The 21,656-nt window shown below is 45.0% G+C and overlaps 8 protein-coding genes across 8 annotated transcripts; 5 read left to right on the top strand and 3 right to left on the bottom strand.

The window, feature by feature from the left end:
• The first annotated feature begins 168 nt into the window (after positions 1 to 168).
• On the top strand, positions 169 to 2,528 carry BYT42DRAFT_642272 (Metallo-dependent phosphatase-like protein). The gene is made up of 5 exons (XM_051572580.1): positions 169 to 754; positions 843 to 1,052; positions 1,241 to 1,461; positions 1,536 to 1,904; positions 1,971 to 2,528. The coding sequence occupies exons 1-5, from the start codon at positions 452 to 454 to the stop codon at positions 2,290 to 2,292; spliced, it is 1,425 nt and encodes a 474-aa protein (XP_051425791.1). The 5' UTR covers positions 169 to 451; the 3' UTR covers positions 2,293 to 2,528.
• Positions 2,529 to 2,920: 392 nt separating this feature from the next.
• Positions 2,921 to 7,095, top strand: BYT42DRAFT_216561 (rab-GTPase-TBC domain-containing protein). The gene is made up of 14 exons (XM_051562571.1): positions 2,921 to 3,002; positions 3,060 to 3,373; positions 3,446 to 3,500; positions 3,571 to 3,655; positions 3,716 to 3,830; positions 3,894 to 3,967; positions 4,034 to 4,100; positions 4,166 to 5,443; positions 5,517 to 5,643; positions 5,700 to 5,957; positions 6,025 to 6,305; positions 6,367 to 6,491; positions 6,550 to 6,682; positions 6,745 to 7,095. The coding sequence occupies exons 2-14, from the start codon at positions 3,206 to 3,208 to the stop codon at positions 6,949 to 6,951; spliced, it is 2,973 nt and encodes a 990-aa protein (XP_051425790.1). The 5' UTR covers positions 2,921 to 3,002; positions 3,060 to 3,205; the 3' UTR covers positions 6,952 to 7,095.
• On the bottom strand, positions 7,023 to 8,208 carry BYT42DRAFT_611063 (SYF2 splicing factor-domain-containing protein; the record flags this gene model as incomplete). The annotated part of the gene is made up of 4 exons (XM_051571457.1): positions 7,023 to 7,185; positions 7,285 to 7,634; positions 7,695 to 7,823; positions 7,912 to 8,208. 4 exons carry the CDS (start codon positions 8,206 to 8,208, stop codon positions 7,023 to 7,025), a joined length of 939 nt encoding a protein of 312 aa, XP_051425789.1.
• A 1,640-nt stretch (positions 8,209 to 9,848) lies between these two features.
• Positions 9,849 to 11,719, top strand: BYT42DRAFT_491867 (mitochondrial distribution and morphology protein family 31/32; the record flags this gene model as incomplete). The annotated part of the gene is made up of 3 exons (XM_051564106.1): positions 9,849 to 10,603; positions 10,668 to 10,935; positions 11,024 to 11,719. The coding sequence occupies 3 exons, from the start codon at positions 9,849 to 9,851 to the stop codon at positions 11,717 to 11,719; spliced, it is 1,719 nt and encodes a 572-aa protein (XP_051425788.1).
• A 460-nt stretch (positions 11,720 to 12,179) lies between these two features.
• BYT42DRAFT_558473 (DNA-binding protein) lies at positions 12,180 to 13,671 on the bottom strand. The gene is made up of 8 exons (XM_051567002.1): positions 13,491 to 13,671; positions 13,387 to 13,413; positions 13,256 to 13,306; positions 13,069 to 13,181; positions 12,883 to 13,007; positions 12,664 to 12,823; positions 12,501 to 12,605; positions 12,180 to 12,429 (listed from the first exon to the last, which is right to left on the bottom strand). Exons 1-8 carry the CDS (start codon positions 13,576 to 13,578, stop codon positions 12,373 to 12,375), a joined length of 726 nt encoding a protein of 241 aa, XP_051425787.1. The 5' UTR covers positions 13,579 to 13,671; the 3' UTR covers positions 12,180 to 12,372.
• Positions 13,672 to 15,936, top strand: BYT42DRAFT_558465 (uncharacterized protein). The gene is made up of 6 exons (XM_051567001.1): positions 13,672 to 13,832; positions 13,916 to 13,960; positions 14,026 to 14,356; positions 14,424 to 15,382; positions 15,446 to 15,727; positions 15,802 to 15,936. Exons 1-6 carry the CDS (start codon positions 13,731 to 13,733, stop codon positions 15,874 to 15,876), a joined length of 1,794 nt encoding a protein of 597 aa, XP_051425786.1. The 5' UTR covers positions 13,672 to 13,730; the 3' UTR covers positions 15,877 to 15,936.
• A 262-nt stretch (positions 15,937 to 16,198) lies between these two features.
• Positions 16,199 to 16,873, bottom strand: BYT42DRAFT_543359 (survival motor neuron interacting protein 1-domain-containing protein; the record flags this gene model as incomplete). Its single annotated transcript, XM_051565685.1, has 4 exons — positions 16,199 to 16,393; positions 16,455 to 16,517; positions 16,581 to 16,724; positions 16,784 to 16,873. The coding sequence occupies 4 exons, from the start codon at positions 16,871 to 16,873 to the stop codon at positions 16,199 to 16,201; spliced, it is 492 nt and encodes a 163-aa protein (XP_051425785.1).
• Positions 16,874 to 17,351: 478 nt separating this feature from the next.
• BYT42DRAFT_558457 (Frag1/DRAM/Sfk1 family-domain-containing protein) lies at positions 17,352 to 21,531 on the top strand. The gene is made up of 11 exons (XM_051567000.1): positions 17,352 to 17,480; positions 17,582 to 17,627; positions 17,684 to 17,766; positions 17,869 to 18,298; positions 18,381 to 18,531; positions 18,833 to 18,850; positions 18,911 to 18,987; positions 19,063 to 19,108; positions 19,179 to 20,488; positions 20,553 to 20,644; positions 20,728 to 21,531. The coding sequence occupies exons 1-11, from the start codon at positions 17,418 to 17,420 to the stop codon at positions 21,337 to 21,339; spliced, it is 2,928 nt and encodes a 975-aa protein (XP_051425784.1). The 5' UTR covers positions 17,352 to 17,417; the 3' UTR covers positions 21,340 to 21,531.
• The last annotated feature ends 125 nt before the right edge of the window (positions 21,532 to 21,656 follow it).

Genomic DNA, 21,656 nt, shown 5'->3' with positions numbered 1-21,656 from the left:
GTATCTCCGTATATCGATTCAGCCATTTCTGACAGGCCAATTACACTAGGCGTGGACTAGATGAGGGGCGGGAAATCACCCTGCAGCAGTAACATTACACAGCTGAAGGAATTTTTTTTTGCTTTTTTTTTTCCTTGCAGGCATTTTTATTGCATTTTTCAAAAATCTATTTTGGTTTATAAAGGAATATGGTCCCCCTTTTTACCCTACTTGTTTTTTTCTCCCAATAACAACAACAACAGGCACTAATTCTCAAAATTTTGACTTAATCCCTAACAGGAGAGGGAACCAAAAAAAAAAGTATATGCTTTCTTGATTTTAGATAGCCACAGAGAAAACCCGATCTGCCTTGTAATTATCTATTTTTCGCATTCAAGACCGTGCTCCCGCTCTTCTTTTTCTTTTTTTGTGCAACTGCTCTTGTTCCACCGTCTACTATACGATATCAAGCATGTTGTGTCAAATTGTGCTACGAATCATTCTCTCGGTTGTTTTCTTGAATATCAGCTGCCAAGCAAAATCGGGCGCCCCCGGTGGTCCTGGCTCCATTGTACTCGCGGATGCATACAATCAAGTGGGAGCATGGAACCGAACGTACAGTTTGCTGGAACCCCAGCAAATTCATTTATCGTGGATAAACGACGGACATTACAGTCGTGTTCAGTTTGTCACGATGGAGGCACCTACCACCGCTCAATTGAAGTATTGGCCCACAGGATCATCCGGCAATGAAACTCTGATACAGGATAGTCAGGTATTTATCAATCTTCCAGGTTCCCGGAGGGACATGAGGAAGGTTAGACATTTTGTTTGGACTGACATTTTATCATTTCGTATTCTAGTCGTGGGCATTTGTGGATGGCGGGCTGGCCAACCGCACAACTTACTATCACAGCCTCAATTTTGAGCCGCTTACACCAGACTCTGTGTACGAATATCAAGTAGGCACCATTTCAGAAGACAATACCACAAGCGAACAATGGTCCGAGATATATACTGTCAAAGCACCTTCAGCAAAATCCGATTTCAGCTTTTTGGTTGCAGCCGATATGGTATGTTTTTTTTTCGTCATTCAATGATAAAGCCGTTTTCATTCTTTTGCAATGATATCATATGAGCCATCATGCATTGAAAAAATTACGTCTCTTGCACTACTATCGTCCTGCTGCATTTTATGTCGTGCTTAAATTTTCGCTTCATTTGAATTGTCATGGTTAAAAGAAAGTTTCTTTGATCTTAGGGGGTGGCCAATGCTGTTTCTATGGCAAATCTTCAACGCGCGATGGACAAGCATGATTTCATTGCCATTCTCGGCGATCAAGGCTACGATATGGCGGATTTCAACGGTACAAAGGGCGATGATTACATGAACTTTGTCCAACCTATCTATGCCAACCTCCCGGTATTGACAACCACCGGCAACCACGAGAGCGCTTATAATTTCTCGCACTACAAAAACAGGTAAGCAACCAATGAAAAAGACTTGGCAAGGAAATGCAATCACCTGTGAACTTAGTTATGGCGCATGTGATTAGATTCAGTATTGTTCCTTATCAAGGATCTGGATTTGACAATCCTATGCAGTACTCCATCGATTACAAGGCGTTGCATCTGATATCTATCAATACAGAAGTACTTTTCGATGGAACTTCTGAGGAAAAGCAGACGGCGCTGAACTGGTTAGAAGCAGACCTTACCAAGGCAAACCAAAATCGACGTTTGCGTAGTTGGATTGTTGTGATGGGCCATCGTCCATTATACTGCACTCCCCAAGAACATACCGATTGCAGCCAAAAGGCCGAGTTTTTGCGTCATGGGCCTTTTATCGATCCCCAGTTGAATACGAGCCACTTCGGCGGATTAGAAGATCTTTTCTTGAAACACAAGGTCGACTTGTACCTGTGGTAAGTCATGCGCCATTGCAGGATCACGGACGTAAATCTTATTTCAACTTTTTCTCGGTTCTACAGCGGTCATCGTCACAATTATGAACGCACGTTCCCTGTAGCCAAAAATCAACGGACATCGACGTCTTATGCAGAAGCACCCTCGTACTTCCAGGTGATCTCTGGCAACTCTGGCAATTACGAAGGTCCCGACGCCATGAATACATCGTCTATCGCTGACTGGTCGGCGTTTCGATACAACGGCTATGGTTTTACGTCCATTCAAGTGAGTAAGCGTACGCTAGAACTGACACATTGGGAGAGTAAAATCGATGGCACACGAGGCGAAGTGAAAGATCGTATCCTCGTCACAAAGAGTCGGAAAGGCTTCCAGCGTCGAGAATGAAACTGATAGCCCATCCATTACGTATACTGTTAAATTTTAGTACTGTACGATAACATATAATGCATGTCCTATTTTTCATCAAGCTTTGAAAGGAAAATAGAAAAAGTATCCTATAAAAAGATGTCCCACAAACTATGTTTGCAAAAACGCCATGTTTACCCATCGTTTTTCGCTGCAGTGAACAAAAGGTTGCGCCTTATTTCGTATCAAGCAAATGGCGCCACTAAATTTTCAAGAAGAAAATGGCTGATGGCCCTGTGATGGCTCAATGTCAAATTTCGTTCTTGTAGGGTTCAAGCGAGATTCGGGAATTCCTGGTTGCTCAGTATTCCAAGTCGGGGTCACAAATTTGTGAACTTGGTCACAGATGGTCACAAATGCCGAAAAGCATATTGAATAAAATGTTTTCTTTATCAACAGATATAACGATCCATCACCGACTATAAGCAGGTATAGATCACAGAACTAATGACTCATGCCTTTATTATCCCACCTCCCCTTTTCTTTTGTTCTTACTAAATGTCGTCTCCATATAATTTATATCTTTCTGATTACGATCAATTATTGTTACTTCTTCACCAAACACTTCATTAGAGTTCAGAGGATATCTGGAATATCTTATAGCAGACGCAGTTTGCACGGATTTCCAAGTTGCATAATGCAGCTGCTGTTTTGCTTTAATGCTTCGCTTGCTTATGAAGCTTTTCCCGGTAAATTTTACCCAGATTTTTTCAATTAAACTGTACAGTAACTGATGGGAAAATCAGCCAAGGCGGTCCTTGAAAAAAAGTGGCAATTTCATGATATCTTTTTCCACCTTTGCTGGGTTGGCCTTAGCGATTAAAACTGCACCACTTGCACCACTTGCCAGTGGTCTTTCTGAACTATCGTCACAGTCAACATATATATAGCCATGTTTGCTAATGCAAGAGATTTAAGTGTTTCTTCTTCTGGATCCACTCCCAAACTCGCCTCTTGCAACTTTGTCGCTTCGGCACGGTCTTCCGAAGCATTGGCACAGTCGGGTCATTTGGCCGTTTCAGCTCCATCGCAGATCATTGGCCAATTTCAAACCTTGAAAGTAAGCATGCGTTCTACATAGATTTTGTTATCATACTTAATGACCATGTCCACTTTGTACTTTGTGACATAGACCCTTCGTCACCCTCACTTGTGCGAATATGTGGATATCCACCGAGGCAAATACGGTACGCTGAATGACAAGTTTGATATTGTTAAGTCGACTGCTGACAGCCAGGGTGACAATGGCATAAAAAGATAGGTTGTTTACAGTGTCAGAGTACCATGACTGCTCCTTACAAAAGACGCGTAACGTCAACGCGGAAAATCCGTCCAGGACAAGGTAACCGGGTCACAGCACATTGGTCGCAGAGTTTCACCATACTTACCAGCAAATTACCAGCATACAGAAGCTAAGTCAATGGGCCTTTGAAATTTGCTCAGCACTTCAATATCTACAAACACACCGGATAGTCCACGGCTGTCTGTCACCATCTAATATTCTACTGGATTCTCAGGTACATTGAATCTCTTTTTTCCTCACACTAAAACGCCCGTCATATTGACAAATATCATATCAGGGCCGAGTAAAATTGTTTGGTTACGGTCTTTTTTATATGACAGGAGGTGGTGAAAATGTGGATTTCCCAATTGGGTAAGTGAGTTATCGATAAGCCTTTGCTGAACTTGCCGTTCATTCATTTTGGGTTTTTCAATTCAGCTATCCACCGTATCTTGCATGTGAATGTCTGGATCACACCGCTCCAGCTAACGTCGCCCAAGACAAGGTAGGCCATTCTCTGTTGAAAGTATCACTGGTGGAATTGGGGCGACTAATGTGAAGCATACGCAGAGAGATGTATGGGCGCTGGGAATCATTCTGTTGGAACAATACATGCGTCATTCTTTTTGGACTACTTCAGACGTTGGATTAATCTTTGATTCGTTGATGACCTGTGCCGAATGGAGTGCCGACGCAGGAAATGATGCAGCAGATACCTTGTGGCATCACGAGGGCATTGAAACGCTCGATATCAACAAGAGTGTACTTACCTTTTTGCAAGGCGATTTCTCCGAAGAGGAAGCAAGCGACGATCTTAAAGCATTTCACCATTTCATTTTAAAATGTCTGCAAGTTTCCGTGTCCAAACGTGCTTCGATCGTGGAACTTTTATCTACCGACTTCCTATTGAATTGCCAACGGCATATGCAAGAAAGTCCCTGGAACAAGGGCCCAATATTGGTATCCGATGCATTGGATCCCGATCCAGAGGAAACGCAAGAGACCGATGAAGCAAATCCAGCAAAAGATGCATTGCAAGGATTACCCATTTCTTACATATACCATCTGTGGAAACTCGCGGGCGGGGATGTGGAACTCGACCTTCTCAAGCGGGGCGTTTTCTTGTCAACTCCGGTGATCGAGCGTCTTCCGCGTGTATGCCTGGTCAATGATCATCTCGAGATTGGCAACAACACGACGGATATTGCTCAACTATACTCGGACACCATCAATGTGTTGGGATTCAAGGAGCTGTACCAACGGCTCGAGGAAGGTCGTAACGTTGGTCATGCTGATCGTTTCGAATGTGATGCGGATTTCTTTATGGTGGTGGATGAAAGCGAGGTCAACTTTTTGTTGGATACCGAAAGTGATTTGACTTCCGATGCCAATGACAGTGCCGAGCTCGATGCGGATTTCATTTTCACAGAAGATCTAATGACGCTTCCACCGTCCATGACTGTTGCCGCGGAACCAACCACTATGGCAACTCCTACAACACCGATGAAACGGTCTTCTTCTCACACGGCGATGAGTCGAACAGGATCGTCTTCTTCTCTCTCGGTTCACAGTCCTGCCCCCTCTACGCCTGTCCAGTCATCCTTCCCTAAACTGCCTCTTCTCTTACGCGAACAAGATGTGAATTATCAATATCATCGGTTGGCGCTCTTCTCCGACTTGCTACGACAATACCCGGCCTCCCGAAAAGAGATTTTGCACCATGCCAAAGTGGACATTCCACCTTTATTACGTGGTAAAATCTGGGCGGCCGTTCTCGGTGTCCGAGGTGACACCGAACATGCATTTCATCAAATCAGCAAACAAATAGACCCTATCGCCGATCGACAGGTAATATAATACCTAAAGGGTGTCCCCACTCTATGCCTTATTCACCATTTGTGATTGTGAAATTCCTCTACAGATTGAAGTGGATGTACCGCGATGTCATCAGTACAATCAGCTTTTAGCTTCCTCTACCGGCCATGAAAAACTGCGCCGACTTTTACGAGCCTGGGTTTCAGCCAATCAACAGCTGGTCTATTGGCAAGGTGTGTGGGTCATAAGCCTGTAGTCATTATTTCGTGCATCTGATTTCTTTTTCTAGGTCTGGATTCTTTGTGTGCTCCATTTTTAACTCTAAATTTCAACGATGAAGCATTAGCTTTTGCCTGTTTGCAAAAGTTTATCCCCAAATTCCTGAACAATTTCTTCATACCGAACAATTACGCCATCCTTCAAGAATACCTCGCCGTATTTCGTCATTTGTTAAGCTATCATGATCCCGAACTGTCAAGTCACTTGGATAGCATTGCCTTTATGCCCGATTTATACGCTATTCCTTGGTTTCTTACTCTTTTTACGCGTAAGTTTTGGTCAACGATTGGACGACGAAGAAAAAAAAAAGGAGACTCACCTTTAGCGAATGACAGATGTTTTCCCATTGGACAAAATATATCACTTGTGGGACAAGTTATTGGTGGGTCCTTCTTCCTTGCCATTATTTGCGGGGATCGCTATCCTGCGGCAAATACGAGATGTTCTGTTGTCGAGCGAATTCAACGATTGCATTGTCCTGTTCTCCGAGAGCTTTCCAAAAGTGGATATTGAAAAATGCGTCCAAAGTGCCATGAGTATGTGCAAAGTCACTCCACCGAGTCTGGTGGCGCGTGGCCACCCATCAGCCGCGTCTGCCGTCGATGCCTCATCTCAGGTACTTGATACACAACCCGTTTATTTTTAAACATACCAATAGCTAACTTTTTGGATTGCAGCCTTCAAATGAAGTGGTACGAGATGCTCGAGCCAAGATGCTGGAATTGTCTCCTCGAATATCGGTAAAGGATATCGATAGAATTCTCTCTTCTTCTTTACTGTTGGACATACGATCTGAACAAGCGTAAGTTTTCGGTAACATAAGCAAAAATGATGGCAAATAAGCTGATCCGCTTTTACAGATTTTCCCAGGAGCATATTCCATCCTCTATGAATGTGCAATCTGAACAATTAAAGAGTTACGCTACTATTTTACGAAAATTAAATCGTAAGCATCATCTTGTGGTATGCGATGATGACGAACAAGGCTTGCAGGTAAGCTTATACATGGCACGTACTTGTGAGAAGCCATATTCACCTCCCCTGGCTCCCTTCAGTTTGCATCTCAATTGGTATATCGTCACTTCCCGCAAGTGGCTGTGATACAAGGGGGAATTGGAGCCGTCCGACAAGAAAACGCAGACAACTTTTTATGCCATTGCCGACCACAGAAGCAAACTACAGCCGGGTTCCGAGGCAAAGGCTCCGAACCACCGTTTGTCATTTGGAGATGCAAAGTACCGCCACCATTGACAAGGAAATAAGGCGTTGTTTATTTTTGAGCAGAGCCAAAAAAGAAAAAAAGTGGATAGGTTTTTTCGAATGTTGAACCTTTTTATAACGCAGTGCCTCTCTCAAGGTTCTCGCGAATCTCCTTTGTATATTTATCATAGAATCGAGCAATCTTCTGGTTGAAGACACGATTCTTCTCGTTGATCCATGAGATGTCATCTGTGGCTTCTTTACGATCACGCGATCGGGTTTCTCGTCGTTGAATCCTATCACAATAATAATAAAGAGACAATGATGAGGATCATGGAAAACCGCCATGTCATCTCAAATAGGAAACAAGAGTAAAGAAAAAAATGACGACGTACTGTTTCTTGGTTTCGGCTGCTAGTCGGTCAATGGCTTCCTGGGAAGGTCTGTCATCCATGGATGCGTAATCGAGACTGTTTACAATGGCCATGATATCGGAAGGATCTTCGCCGTTTTGAATGGCTCGTTCAATACTCTCCATTTTCTTCTCGGCATAGGCGGTCATATCCGGCTTTAATTCTGAAATCAGTTTGAGATATTTTTTGTGAGCGGCTTGAACGTGATCGGTGAAGCCTTGATTCGCTCGCTGAGCTTTCTTTGCCATGCGTTTCTCCCAAGCATCCACAGATTCGGCTGAGTATTTCCAGAATTGTTTTCGTTCGTAATCCTCGCCTTGATCTTGTGCTTGCTGTTGAAAATAAAAAAGTTAGCGGGTAAGCACTAAATTCCTTGGTGTAATCGAACGTACCTGTTTTTCCAACAGCTTCAATGCTTCTTGCTTCTTTCGTTCGTTACGTGCCTCGGCACGGGGATTTTCCTTGCTACGCTGGAATTCGAGATTGCGATCACGACGATTGCCTTGCTCTACTTCCGTTGCCTGTTACCATGGAAAGAAATCAATTAAGTGAAAAAATTGTCGGATACATTCAACAATGGTTGGCAAATTTGCAATCTGCTGGTTTTACCCTTCGTCGTTTGAGTTCTTTCAGTTTTGCCATTCGTGCTTCTAGCGTACTGCTTGCTTTCGCTTCACTTTCTTGAGTTGATGCGGGTGATGCTTTATCTGTATTGTCTTGTGGGTCGTCTGTTGTGGATTTCTCGACTGGATCTGTGTCGCGAGAAGGATCGGATGTAACCGATGTCCGACGTCGTTTTTCCTTGGGTTGTTCTACTTCTGTGTTTGTTTCCTCTACAACATCTCTCTCTTCGGTTTCTTCCTTTTGCTTTGCTGCGGCACCTCGTGTTTTTCTTTTAGGTGGCATATTGGTTCGAACTTGGGATGCTGTGCAAATAAAAAAAAGTGAAGTTGCGAAACTAAAAGAATGACCGACATTTTCAGTTTTTGGCAGTAAATGACGTCACTCACATCAAAAGTTTGAATGGCACCATCTCAGATCTGATGGTCTTGGTTCTTGATAATCCCATTGCATGTTCAGACAAGCATGGACGGTCCCCTTTTCAGTTTTATTCACCGTGCGCACAATCGTATTGCAGGGCATTCTTGTTTTGTTTTAAGCGACTTGCTGCTTCTTGGCAATGGCCGGTGCCGTTAACCTCTGAGGACTCCCCATTCTTTGGTTGAGATCATGTCGCCCATGAGAGAACCAAATCACTTTCAACAATATCAAGACAACACAATTATCATTGTCCAGATCGTGATCCACGATTCGTTAAGGCACCAAACAAAATGATATGATCCCAACAGCATCCCACTCTTTATTTCACCATCAACGCATGTTTCCAGCTGATTTACACGCATAATTGTCGACTTTTCTTTATGCTATGTGCATTTTTCACAAAAGAAAAAGAAAAGAAAACGGTATGGATTTTTATGGCTTTTGGGTCTCTCTTGACTTGGTCGTGCAATCTGCCTATTTCACTACCTATGTCAGATACTTGGCTTTATAGAAAGTGCACGCGGCTGATCACAACTGCTGAGACGCTCTGTCATCTTATGTAATTGAATTGGGACATCATAGTAAACTCTATAGCCAAGAGTCGCTATAGTAATATCTTTTCGAAGTTTTTGATCTCAATGGACAAGCTGTTTAGACACACCGATTTTTCACCAACCGTAAAATACTGTTTAATGCAATTGGATGTATTCTATCAAAGATAGGTATTCCGATTCCCAAGAGGCATGCTTGACTTATTGACTGAATATTGGGGTAAAGGGTCTTTGGCTAAAAGATTGTTGTGGATCAGCATGAACAGTGAAATCACGGATCGGACTTTGGTGTCCAAGTGATGGGCTGCGAGCAATCCCCGGCCACGGACTGTTTTTTTATTTGGGCCGCCTTTTGAATATTGAGGATTGCAGCCCACTCAATTTTTTTTTTCCTTTCTCCAGACTTCTTTTATTTATTTATTACTGAATTCCAGTCTTTTTTTTTCCCAAGATCCAACAGGTTCAATTGTGTTCTGAGCTTGTTGAATGCTGCCGTCTTTGCTGAGAAGGTCGTTTGTGGACCGGATTTGGCATGGTGGTCGTGTGCATGCCAAACATAAAAGGCTGCTTTGCCGTTCGCTTGCTCCCAGCTTCTTTGCATACAATATCGATGGCATGTGTTGTCATGAAGCCATACTACCTCCGACAAGCGCCAATTCACCTGCATGGACCGCCGCTGTGCCGTCTTCAGGTTTCCTCCATTCTCCTCTCCTTGCTGCGCTTAGAGGACACGGTCGTCAAAATGGCTTTCGTCGAGTCCTCGTCCGTCCTTATTCCCAACGTCGCGAACAAGTGATACAGGTTGCCCAGTTCATGTACCGTCGTGGTCTTCACACCAGTCACAGCAATACCAGCCCTTTACCTCATATGCCTCATCGTCCGAGCAAAGAAGAACTGCTCGCGCAAGCGCGTGGATTTTTCCAAAGATTGAAAATCCGTATCAAGTACCCGCTGATGCGACAAATGCGACCGTGGACACTGAATGACGTGACGGCCTTATTTTCATGGCTGTTTCTGGGTCACACTGTGTGGCTACTGGTGGGCACCACGAGTTTTGTTAGTCTTATTCTGTGGACCGCAAATTCCTTGCAATTCCAGGAATGGATAGCGTATCGCATTGGGCAATACCTTACGTCAGCTACTGGTGCGACGGTGGTGTTTGAATCGGCCATTGTTCCTAATTGGAAAGACGGGAAAATTCGAGTCAACAACGTTCGTATCTATCGCATGCCGCGTTCAGAACGCGAGAAATTTGAAAAACATGCTGCATTACTCAGTACCGGACAGGAAATCACGGAAGACGAAGATGTGACCCATCGAGCGAGTCTGACCGACGATCCGCTGGCCGGAGTCCATCTCGATAAGGATGAACAAGAAAACGAAGTATTAAAGAAATGGATGTGGTTCGACATTACGCTGGAACGTGTGGAAGTGTCACTCAGTTTACTGCGATGGATGGACGGTAAAGGATTGGTTCAAAGTGCCGATATCAATGGCGTGCGAGGCGTGGTGGACCGTCGTCACGTTCGATGGGATCGCAGTGTCCCTTGGGACCCCGTGGCTTCCCGTCATAAATACACGCCCGGTGATTTTGAACTTGAAAAACTTACACTCGAAGACTTGCTGATTACCATCTATCAACCGAGCGGATTCCGGCCCTATCCCATTTCCATTTTCCAAGCCCAGTTAGACCGATTCCGTAAACAATGGTAACGTTCCCCATCCTCATCATGGAGAAAAAAAAAAGGACGGATTGCTGACAGATAGATTCAGGTTATTTTACGACTTGCTGTGCGCCACGTCCATTGTTGGAGCGTTTGACAAGTGTTTATTCAGCGTTCACACGCCTCAGTTGGAAAAGTCGGTTCTCAAACAAGCGGGCCACATTGATGCCAAGAAGTCCGGGTTCCGAAGTCATGATATTTATCATTACTATCCTTTCAGAAAACCCGACCCGAATGGTGTGGTGGTGGGTGGAGAAAATGCTCGGTTTGGTGTAATGACGGACAATGATATGAAGGAGCAAGGCTATAAACGCAAGGTAAGTAGAGGCGATGAAGAAATGGAACTGGCATCATGGCATGGCATCATGGAGATCAAAACCACTAATATACACCTTTGTGGACCAGTCTCGCCTACGAATCGACGGTCTGAATATCGATCACATCAATCGTGGATTGGAAGGCCCGCCAGGCTGGATCACGTCCGGTACGGTGGATATTTCGGCCGATATTTACATTCCAAAGGAAGCGTCGGAAGCCGATTCCACTGAACTGTTACGGCAACTTGTATACGAATTGACGGATCGCATTGAACTGCCGCAACCGGTCATGCTCGGTGCCGGTACCAGCGAAGACCTCCTCGTCGTGGGTGGGGGTGTCCAGAACCGGAAAACAATGTCAGAAAGAGACGACGCTAAGAAATTCATTATGGATATCGATTTTCGGTTCAAAGACAGCAAAGCCTCGGTTCCACTGCAAGCGCCCGAACTCAGTTATCTGAGTAACGCCATGGTGCGACCGGTTGTCGCTTACATCAATCGCAACAAGACCATTGTGCCTATCAAGTGTCGTGTGGTCATGGATCTCAGCAATTTTGACGGATCATGGACAGGTTATGACTCGACCCTGGTGGATCATATTAGTGAACAATTGGGCAAAGGGTTTGTTGACTTGACCATGGATCAGCAAGAACGAAATCGACGCCTGAAACGCATCGGCTTCTGGAGTCTACGTGAAATGATTCGAAATATCGCGAACATCCATGACATGATGCGCGGGACTTCACGTGGCTTCTGGACCTTTTTGGGCAGCGCAAATGTTTAAAAACCGATCTCCTCCATCTTCCTCTTGTTTTGAGGTAGTTTTGTCCTCTTTTTTGTCCTTTTTTTTTATCATACTCTCAAGGTCGAGCAATTGTAAGCGATACCCCGGGTCTTTTAGATCCCACGCGGTACAGTCTCGTCTTCCTTCTTCCTCACACCATGCATCTTTCTTTCTTTCTCAAGCCTCACCTTGTTCATCTCAAATTATTCACCCCCATCTATCATTCATATCTTGATGATTGTCTTTCATCTCTCGCCTCTTTATTTTTTGAAACTGTACATAACAACAGAAGAATTTATTTTCCTCATGAACTCTAATCGTTGCACTTTTCATTTTCTGCGAACGAAATGTCCATTGGTGCACGACGATCTAAATACGGATGAGCCTAGAAAGTGTCAACGTCCCATTGTGTAGGAAGCGGGTATTTAATGCATGTAAAGATCAGGCATTGGCTGTATTCGTTACTGAATCGAATATGGTTGAAGGCTCTTCAACCACGTTTTTTTGTCACAAAAACTCAAAAAGTTAATTTTTTCTTAATTTCAGGCTACTGGTGCCAGCATGATGCGTAGCCCAGATAAAAGAATCGTCAATATCCGGTAGTGACATTGTGGGGTTAAACAAGGTTTCCTAATTAATAAGTTTTATGGTTTCTAGTCTAACGCTGCTTGCTTCCCTTTTTTAGAAGCTTCTAAAACGTATGTATTGATCTATTTGGAATAACATTATAGCATGAATAACGTGGTAATCCTCAGAACGGGGTAACAAAAACAAAAAATACCTTGAACAAATCCATGGGAATGGTTTTGAGTGGTATCAAATTTGCCCAAGCAAAGGCATCGGATGACACGTCGGGTTCGGCGGGTATCCAATCCACATCGGGCCCCTAGATGGGGTATTAGGTATCGTTGCTGCATTCTCAAGTCACCCGAGGTTCATCTTACCGTTCCTTGACCACTGGGTGGACCTTCATCTGTCATTTCAATCGAAAACCAGAAACGACAGTGAGGGGGATTACGCTGCAGTATGGTATCACAGGCTGCCATCTTTAAAAGGCACGCTCTCAGATACTGCTCAAAATCAGCCAACGGTTCCGTGGCTTCACTACACCGTCGTTGGTAAATTTAGATGTTGCATAAACGTCGAGTAGGACAGCTTTGTACCTGGCCAGCAGTTTATCCAGCGGGACGTCAAGCGTGCGTATGATGGAATCAATTTCCAGGACAAACCGTTCCAGCGGTCTTTGAGTCGCGGTAGTGACCACCACAGATACAGATTTACAATCCCCCTAGTTTGTTCACACGTCAATAAACAAGGCATCAATCCCTTGACCCAGTTACCCAACCTACCTTTTCCAGCATCGGCCGCAATGTAAGTACAAATTGGGCAATATATTGGTTGACCTCTGGGTTATTGGACATGTATACGGGGACACTGTACTTTTTCCGCAGCACAAATATTCCTAACAATGGATCAGCGTCCAGACAACGGCACTTTGTCTTTTGTTTTATCTTTTTTTTTTTTCTGTTTCAATACCATGGGGATAAAGTTGCCGACGATACAGAATTTGGTGAATCCATACTTGGACTATAATTTGTCATATTGATCCAATGTTAATTTATCGTTGAACCGAACCGATCTGCATGTAATTTCGTGTAGACATTTACGGAAATCGCACAATAGATTGACGATATCTAGACGTGGGTGAGACCGTGCGTCATGTAAATGAGTGACATGATGAGTTTCATAGGGTGCCCTGGATGAAGCTCACCGTGGCGTACCGTCTGGCTGCTTTTCATGGATCGACTGCGGAGGGCAAAAAATCCGTTTTTGCCGCAATGCCAGGTTGGGTGGGACATGCCTTTTTGTATTTTTCATGCACGTGAAAGTGGCAGCCACGGGCCAAGGGAAATCGGGGTGTGAAATATTTAACCAAGCTGACTACAGCGATTTGTACGATCTCCGCTTTTCTTTCCTTTTTTTTTTCTCGCTTTTTGCTTACCAAATCATCATGTCCTTTGCCAACATGCTCAGTGGGGCCGAGTGCTCCTCGGGAGCTAATCCAATGGCCCAAATGTTAAAACAATTTAATCAAGATCGATCACTTCAAAGAGTGGGTACACAAGAACAAGGATATGCAGGATGGCATGGATCTTGGATTATATTATTGGGCTGACCTCTTCTCGTTTCTAAAAGGATCGGTTTGGCTCACCAGAACAAGGTTCGGCAAGCACGCAATCGGTAAAAACTAGCGTATCATGTTTCAATGGATGCTACCGATTGTACTCATCGATTGAGTGATCCAGATTCGAACGGAGCAGCGAGGTCCAATGGCAGGCAGAGATCATGCCTTGGTGAATGAGTTTTTCGGACAGGAACAGCGACCCATGGGAAGACCCGACACCGCTGGTTCTCTGGGAACCCCGTTTGAATTCTCGGAATTGCATCACGAATTAGACGCTTTACGACATCACCCTCCAGCTCATGGGACAGCCGGCAGTTGGACGAATGAGTTTGATACCATGCACCAGCAAGGCGGGGCCAGGCTGTGGGAAATCTCGCCTGAAGAAGAAGCAGCGATGGAAAAAGTATTTCAGGAAAGCAGGATGGCCGCAGGGTCTACCCAGAATGTGCACGGTAAACTACAGAAAAAATGGGATCATTTCAAATATCGTGGCAAGCTGATGTGGCGATCGGTTGGTAGCTTGGCATGACGAGTTTATGAACCATCCGGAAGTAGCAAATATGGATCCGAGACAATTGACTGAATTTGAGAACGCTTTCCAGAAATACTTCGATTGGGCGAATGAGTTTGATCTGTATCAAGATAAAGGAAAAGGCAAGAGTGCGGCGGTGGATCTCAATGCAAGCTGGGAGGAGCAATTTGCCGCACACGAAGCCAAAGAGGAAACCGAGGAAGATATTGCGAAAAAGGTGGAAGAAGCGGCGGCATCGCAGGATCCATTAGCATTTGAGCAGTTTGAATCGATATGGCAAGACATTCGGGATCAAATGGGTGGCGGCGGGACCGAAGACACGGATAATTGGGAGGACGAATTTGGCCAATTTGTGAACACGAATCCCACCTATAAACCCGATTTGGGCGATTACGTGTTTGAAATTGATAATCCGTACTTGGAACGTGCGAATTCGTATGCGGAAGGATTGGCCATGATGGAACAGAATGGTAGTCTCAACGAGATCGCCCTGGCCCTGGAAGCAACGGTGCAAAAAGACCCAAATAATGCTGAAGCGTGGATGCACCTTGGCAATATCCAAGCGCAAAACGAAAAAGAAGAACCGGCCATTCGTGCGCTGGAAAAAGCTGTCAGCTTGGACCCTGGGAATTTGACGGCGCTCATGTCGCTCGCCGTCAGTTACACAAATGAATCGTATGACCAGGCCGCTTATCAAACTTTGGAACGATGGATTACCGAAAAATACCCTTCTTTGGCCAAAACTCAATCGGCCTCATCGACCGCCACTCCCTTTGAGCTTCACGATCGCGTCACCGAAATGTTTCTAACCGCCGCACGGCAAGCACCGGAAGGCCAACTCATGGACCCCGACGTGCAGGTCGGATTAGGAGTCCTGTTCTACGGTGGCGGCGAACTTGACAAGGCCATTGATTGCTTCGCCTCTGCCCTCAAAGGACGACCCAACGTGAGTAGCCAAGGAAAAAGAGGGTGGGGCCTTTCAGACATGGCTAAAATAGTCTTACTGTAGGATTTTTTGCTGTGGAATCGGTTGGGGGCCACCCTGGCGAACAACGGACGATCTGAGGATGCGATCGATGCATATCACAAGGCCTTGGAACTGTGTCCATCTTTTGTCCGTGCACGATATAATCTGGGGGTGAGCTGTATCAACATTGGCTGCCATCGTGAAGCTGCTGAGCATCTGCTCACGGGTTTATCCATGCACAAGCGAGGACTGGAAAATGCAGAGGAAGGAGTCAATGTATCGAGCAATTTATGGGAAATGCTGCGGAAGACGTTCATGATGATGGTACGTGGTATTCAAATTTGACCAATTTGAAAAATCTAGCTTCCCTGCTAACACGCATGTTTTGTTTTTGGTAGAATCGACGAGATTTGGCGGATAAAGCGATACCAGGCGCAGATATCAATCAATTTAGAAATGAATTTGAATTCTGATTTGTAACATAGCTTTGAGGGAGGGTTTAGAGCATTCACAGGATATTAACTGTATTGTACACATGAACATTTTTTATGGTATTGTTTTGTGCAAACGCAATGGCAAGTTAGCTATTGGATCCAGCCAAGTGCTGTAGAGGAAAAAAAGGGGGCAGAAAGCAAAAAACAAAATGATTCTGGACAGAAAGAGACACCTACGAATGGTTTACATAGGATTCAATGTTGTTTGGGCCTTCATCAGAATAGTAAAGGATTCATGAAGAGGGCTAAAAAAGAAAAATCAAAGGTTATAAAAGGATGTGGAATAGAAGAAAGTTCTGTCTTAGATGAGGTCGGCCTGGCCAAAGCCTTGACCGATAATAGTGATGAGTATATTCATACGTGCAACGGCGTCGTCATGTTCTTTTTTTTGCTGTCGAAGCGCAATCAAATGTCGTGCAAGATCTCTGAGAGTAGATACATCGTTGTACGTGAGCACTGGATCAAGGTAGAGCAATAATGCAAAAAGCCACAATGACTGGATAAGAGGAACGGGAGATCAGCGTTAAAATATTCGCTGTAGAAAGAACAAGTCATACCTCTGTGGTGGTCACTTCTTTCACCCATTGAATATGATAATTGAGCAAGGACAGAATGGTGCGCTACACAGTAGATCAATACATGCGAACAATCATACACAACAAAACGCCTTTCTTCTTTTTTACCTGAGGTAGATCAGCGACAATATCAAGTTTTGACTTGTCAAATGGTTCCTCCGTCGAATGACCGTAGCAGAGCTGATACCATCCTTTTTTATCATTGCCGTGCATGACAGATCGGCCCGACTTCTTCTTATTCTTTTGTTTGTGCTACATGGGTCCATGAATACACGGCCATCACCCTCATATAAATCCATGCAAGTCCTTACTTCTCGGTAAGTTTTAAACGATTTTCCAAAGGACGTCCGCCATGCTTCTGCAGGTGCCAAGGTCGACGTCGCCATGTCGAAAGCGGCCATGGCGAGCTGATAGCGTGCCGGTAACTGTACTGCTTTTTGCACCGCCGGTGCGGACGCGACAACGACTTGAGGGCATGCATTTGCTTGTTTCCTTTGTATTTTAATTCCTCTGTTAGTCCATCTATGGGATCAAAAACGATCGATCAAGTGTTCAAAGCGGGGTGTTGTCCTACCGCACTGTCAGCAAGTAATCTTCACCGGTTAAAGGTATGCCATTCACTAATTGGGCCTTTTTTTTGGCAATAGGAATAGCCGATCGACCATTCTCCTCGGTATCGGATGCGTCGTTTGTAATTTGAGAATACAGACGGCGGCTCATCACGGATGACAAGAGTTGAGTGAAACAAAGTAAGGGTGTGACATTTGGCGGAAACGGCAAAACTTGCGGCAGGTCATCATCGGGGTTCCAAACTCTAAAATGAATGTGAAAGGGTGTGTTGCTTATCCTCTTTTTTTTTTTCTTTCTTTTTTGGTCCAACGGCTTTCCTTTTTCTTCTTTCCTCTTCCTTTCTTCAACGGTGTGCTACACGCGAGTTTTATTACCATGGCTGAAAAGTCTGCATCCTTTTCAGCTGGTTCACCGCCTCAACCGGTTACACTGACGAAGGTGAGCTGTCATGTCCTATAGGCTGGGTTCCTGGTGGAATTCGATGGACCCATGTCGTTGGCAAATGCACCCATCTTTTTGCTCAACAGATGAACGTCTAGATTGCGGCCAAGTATGTCTCCTACTCGCATACAGTGTTTGCCTACAGTAAGTCACACTTTCAGAAGTATAAAGGTTACAGGCTAACGAGAACCGATGCATAGGCGCATTCTTCATTGCTTTGTTGGTCGGCTGTTACACTCACTATGAAAAAATTGTGCAGAATGAATACTACGGTTATCCCGATGTAAGTCTCACTTTTTTGTCTGTCTGTGGCATGACTTTTCCCAATGCGCAGCTCATTGATGGTCCGCTCCTTTCTATTTCTTCTTGGACGAAATTGATGTAGGAATGGTTTCCCAGTGTGAGCGCCACAACGGGTGATCGATATCCTGCGCGCGCGATATTCCAAATTTTCATCGCATTGACGTCCGGTCCTCGATTTGCTCTTGTGTTTTTATGGTATCTCTACACGGTGTATTCCGTCGGTACCTCTTCTCGCGGTTTTGGTACCTTTTTATTGACCGTGGGTGTGATCCGCACCGTCGCTTGCGGTGGTTGGGTGTATATCACCTCGACCGATGATCATCTTACCCACGATATTGCCATGATCTTGTATCTCGTATGCACTCTTCCCTGGCAGCTCGGTGTCTTGTACACCAGCAGCAAGAATGCCGCGGCCCTAAAATGGCGTCGCCTGTTCACCATCGCCTTCTTCACGAGTTTACCACCCATGATTTACTTTTTCCTGCAGCACAAGGTCCACAAAATCCCCGGAGGTAAGAACATCGAACAATTGACAAAGATCCCAGACACGACAAATACGGGAGGTTGACTTGGTTTTTTGTGTCTATTACGTAGCTTATACCACTTATGCGTTCTTTGAATGGTCACTTATTTTGTACGACGTCGCTTTCGATGCAGTGACAGCCATTGATTTCCAAACATTTGAATTCTCCATTGTCGATCGTTCCGGAGCTCAAGGTGCCCCCATTGCTATGTCAAAAGAAGGGTACGCATTATTATCTAATGTCTAAATCGAAGAGATAGCGAAGGGGGACATCAATTGGAAAGATAGAATGGGAAAAGAAAAGACAGAGAACATATTTTGTTTCTTGAGTGCTTGACTTAAGGGGGGAAGAAAGAAAACGACGAAAAAGTGAAAAGTGAAGACAGTCTATTTGATGAAATACACTGGAGACGTGGTTCAGATCAGTGACTGAAAATTGTGCTTTTTTATCCTCTTTTTTTATATTTCACACTTTTTGCTCCATCGACAATTTTCTTCAATTGCATGCTGTTTACTCTCACAGATCAGCTATCAATACAAGGTAAGATAAACATTAGCTGGTTATTTTTTCAGCATCACGTGTCTGACCCTTTCTGCGTAGTGCCGAAGATCGTATCTCGCCCAGCTTCTTGCGTACACTCGCCAGTGCTCGCGGATTCGTTACTGAGATTTATTTGGGTAAGTGGCATAAATTCATCGTAGCATTGGATGGAATCTCTAATATGCAATTTTTGTTTTATTTCGTATCAACAGCCTTTGTCTTTTGGTCCATGTTGACATCCTTGGCGCTTCTTATTTGGTAAATACCACACGAGCATCAACCAAGCGAGGAGTGGCTGGATTTTGACAGGTAGATGCTTTTTGTTTAGGTATTTTCCTCTGTGGCACATGGGCATTTCTGGCTACGAGGCGTTTTTGTTGATTACGGTGGCACCCATGGTGCTTGGTATTCGTCCGCTACGCCGCTTGATGGCCAAGTATCGTGGCCTTTTCCATGTGGCTTCTCTCATTGGTGTAGCCTCGTATCTGTGGGTTGATCCCGCCATGCGATTGACATTGACCGCCACTGGCTTAGCCATTAGTCTTACCACCTGGATGAGCACGTGGTTGGAAATGCAGAACCAGGGCGCTCGTTTGGAACGATCGATTTTAATCTGGGGTCTGGGATTGATTATGCATAATGTCGTCAAAATGGCCTGGTGGACAGAAAACCCGATTTGGCCTATTATGCACAAAGCCAACGGTGGTATGAATGAAGCCGGCATCGCACTCGGTATCATTGCTTCCTTGGACGTGCTGTTGCGTGATGTTATGACCTCCAACAATGAGGGTATCGATGGTTTATCGTCTTCGGGTTCGGTGGTGGCCAAGAAGGACAGCAGCTGGTTGATGGCGTCGGCCGGTTTCGGTTCGATCCTGTTTGCTTTACATTCGATGTACAGTGATTCCTCGGCCATTATGCGTTGGTCAGTCGCCGGCTATCCGAATTACGGTCCTTCACCTGTACCGTGGGGTGTGGCAACGGTGGCGGCCCTGGTTTTCGGTCTTATTCTTTCCAACAATCGTCGATTGACGACCAATCCCGCATGGTATGCGATCGGTTGCGCGAATTGTGTGATTTTCTACGCGTTCGACGGTTGGACCGCGTTCTACGGTGGTTTGGTGCTTGGCACGTATATGATGTCGGTGATGCCCGTATTGGCTCGATCCATCACGATTCATCCACCATTCAAGACATTATTAACGACCTTTATGATCTACAACGTATTGTGTCTTGCTCACGTGTGGGTGGTTGCCTATGCTTTTGTGCCGGGTGGTGTGTATGCACGTGAACGTACCAACTGGGTATTGGGTTCCATGATGTTCCTGATTGGATGTGGTATCCACAACGCCCGCAAGCAAGTGATTCAAGATGCTTTGGGTAAAAAGATGGCCCAGTTCCACTTTCTCAAGACAACTCGTCAATTCACTCGACTGTTCGCTCTTGGTGCCATTGCTGCCTCGGCTCTTGTTGCCACCAAGCGATCCGTTTCGGCCCTGGTTCCCGCACCCTTTACTTCCTCTCACCAGTCGTTCACGGCCGGTATCTGGACTATCCATTTCGCCTTGGATGACGATATGTGGGCCAGCGAAATGCGTATGCGCGATGCCATTCGTGATCTCGAATTGGATGTTGTCGGTAAGCATATATCTAAAGACAATGCGAAAAAAAAATATCCAGGTTGCTGACATGGCTGGTTTAGGTTTATTGGAATCCGACACACAGAGAATCATCATGGGCAATCGTGACTGGGCTCAGTACATTGCCGAAGATTTAGGTTACTACCTCGACTATGTAAGTGGGCATCAGCTGATAAAATAACGCGGCCGATGAGACAAATGAGTGGCGCATGCTAAAGAGACGTTGTATCGGAATAGGGTCCATCGACGATGAAGCATACTTGGGGCTGTTTACTGCTTTCCAAGTTCCCCATTATCAAGTCGTCGCACCATCTGTTGCCTTCACCCGTGGGTGAACTTGCTTGCGCGATTCACGCTACCCTGGACGTGTATGGACAACCTGTGGACTTTATTGTGAGTCACAACGGTCAAGAGGAAGACCCCGAGGACAGACGCCTGCAGACAACTGAGCTTGCGCGCATTATGAGCACGAGCCCTAACCCATTTGTGTTCCTGGGTTATGTGGTGACGAAACCCCAGCAGCCTCTTTACTATCTGTTATTCGATGGTGGCGATATGAACGATATTGACCCTTCCGATTGGGACCGTTGGTGCCAGTACATTGGTTACCGTGGTTTGCGTCGTGTGGGCTATGCGAGAGTGAGTCACGGCAAAATCACGGATACTGAAATTCAAACGGGCAAGTTCCAAGTTGTTCAAGACCCCCAAAAATTCTGGAAAGCGTCGTACGAACGGTTGGATGAATCGCAAATCGATCCTGCGCTTCGTTATCCTTCGATGTTCCGAGGTCAAGGCGTGCGTGGTCATCGTTACCACGTCTTTAACGAGCCCCGTTACTATGTACACTAGACATCTTTGTTTTTTTTTACTTTTTGGGTTCTTGAACATTATCATAAAACCGAACATTTCCATATTCAGTTGAATCAGCGATTGTGTTGCCGTGGACACAAAAAAAAAAATATCTCTTGGCTTTTTTTGAGCAATGACATATCACCAAAGCGAACACGGGACCCGTCTTTCGCTAAAAACATAAAGCAGAATTTTCATGGCTTAAATCTGTCAATTTTTCTTTTTTCTTCCTTCCTTTTATCCTTTGCGTCATTTTTGAACTACCCTTTTTATTGCATAACCAAAAACAACAAGGAAGAAAAGCTGAGCAGTGAGCT

This window comes from Radiomyces spectabilis, assembly GCF_025331425.1.
Source record: "Radiomyces spectabilis strain NRRL 2753 chromosome Unknown BYT42scaffold_3, whole genome shotgun sequence".
In the NCBI taxonomy this organism is placed as follows: Eukaryota; Fungi; Mucoromycota; class Mucoromycetes; order Mucorales; family Radiomycetaceae; genus Radiomyces; species Radiomyces spectabilis.
This window is presented reverse-complemented; position numbering and strand designations above follow the sequence as displayed.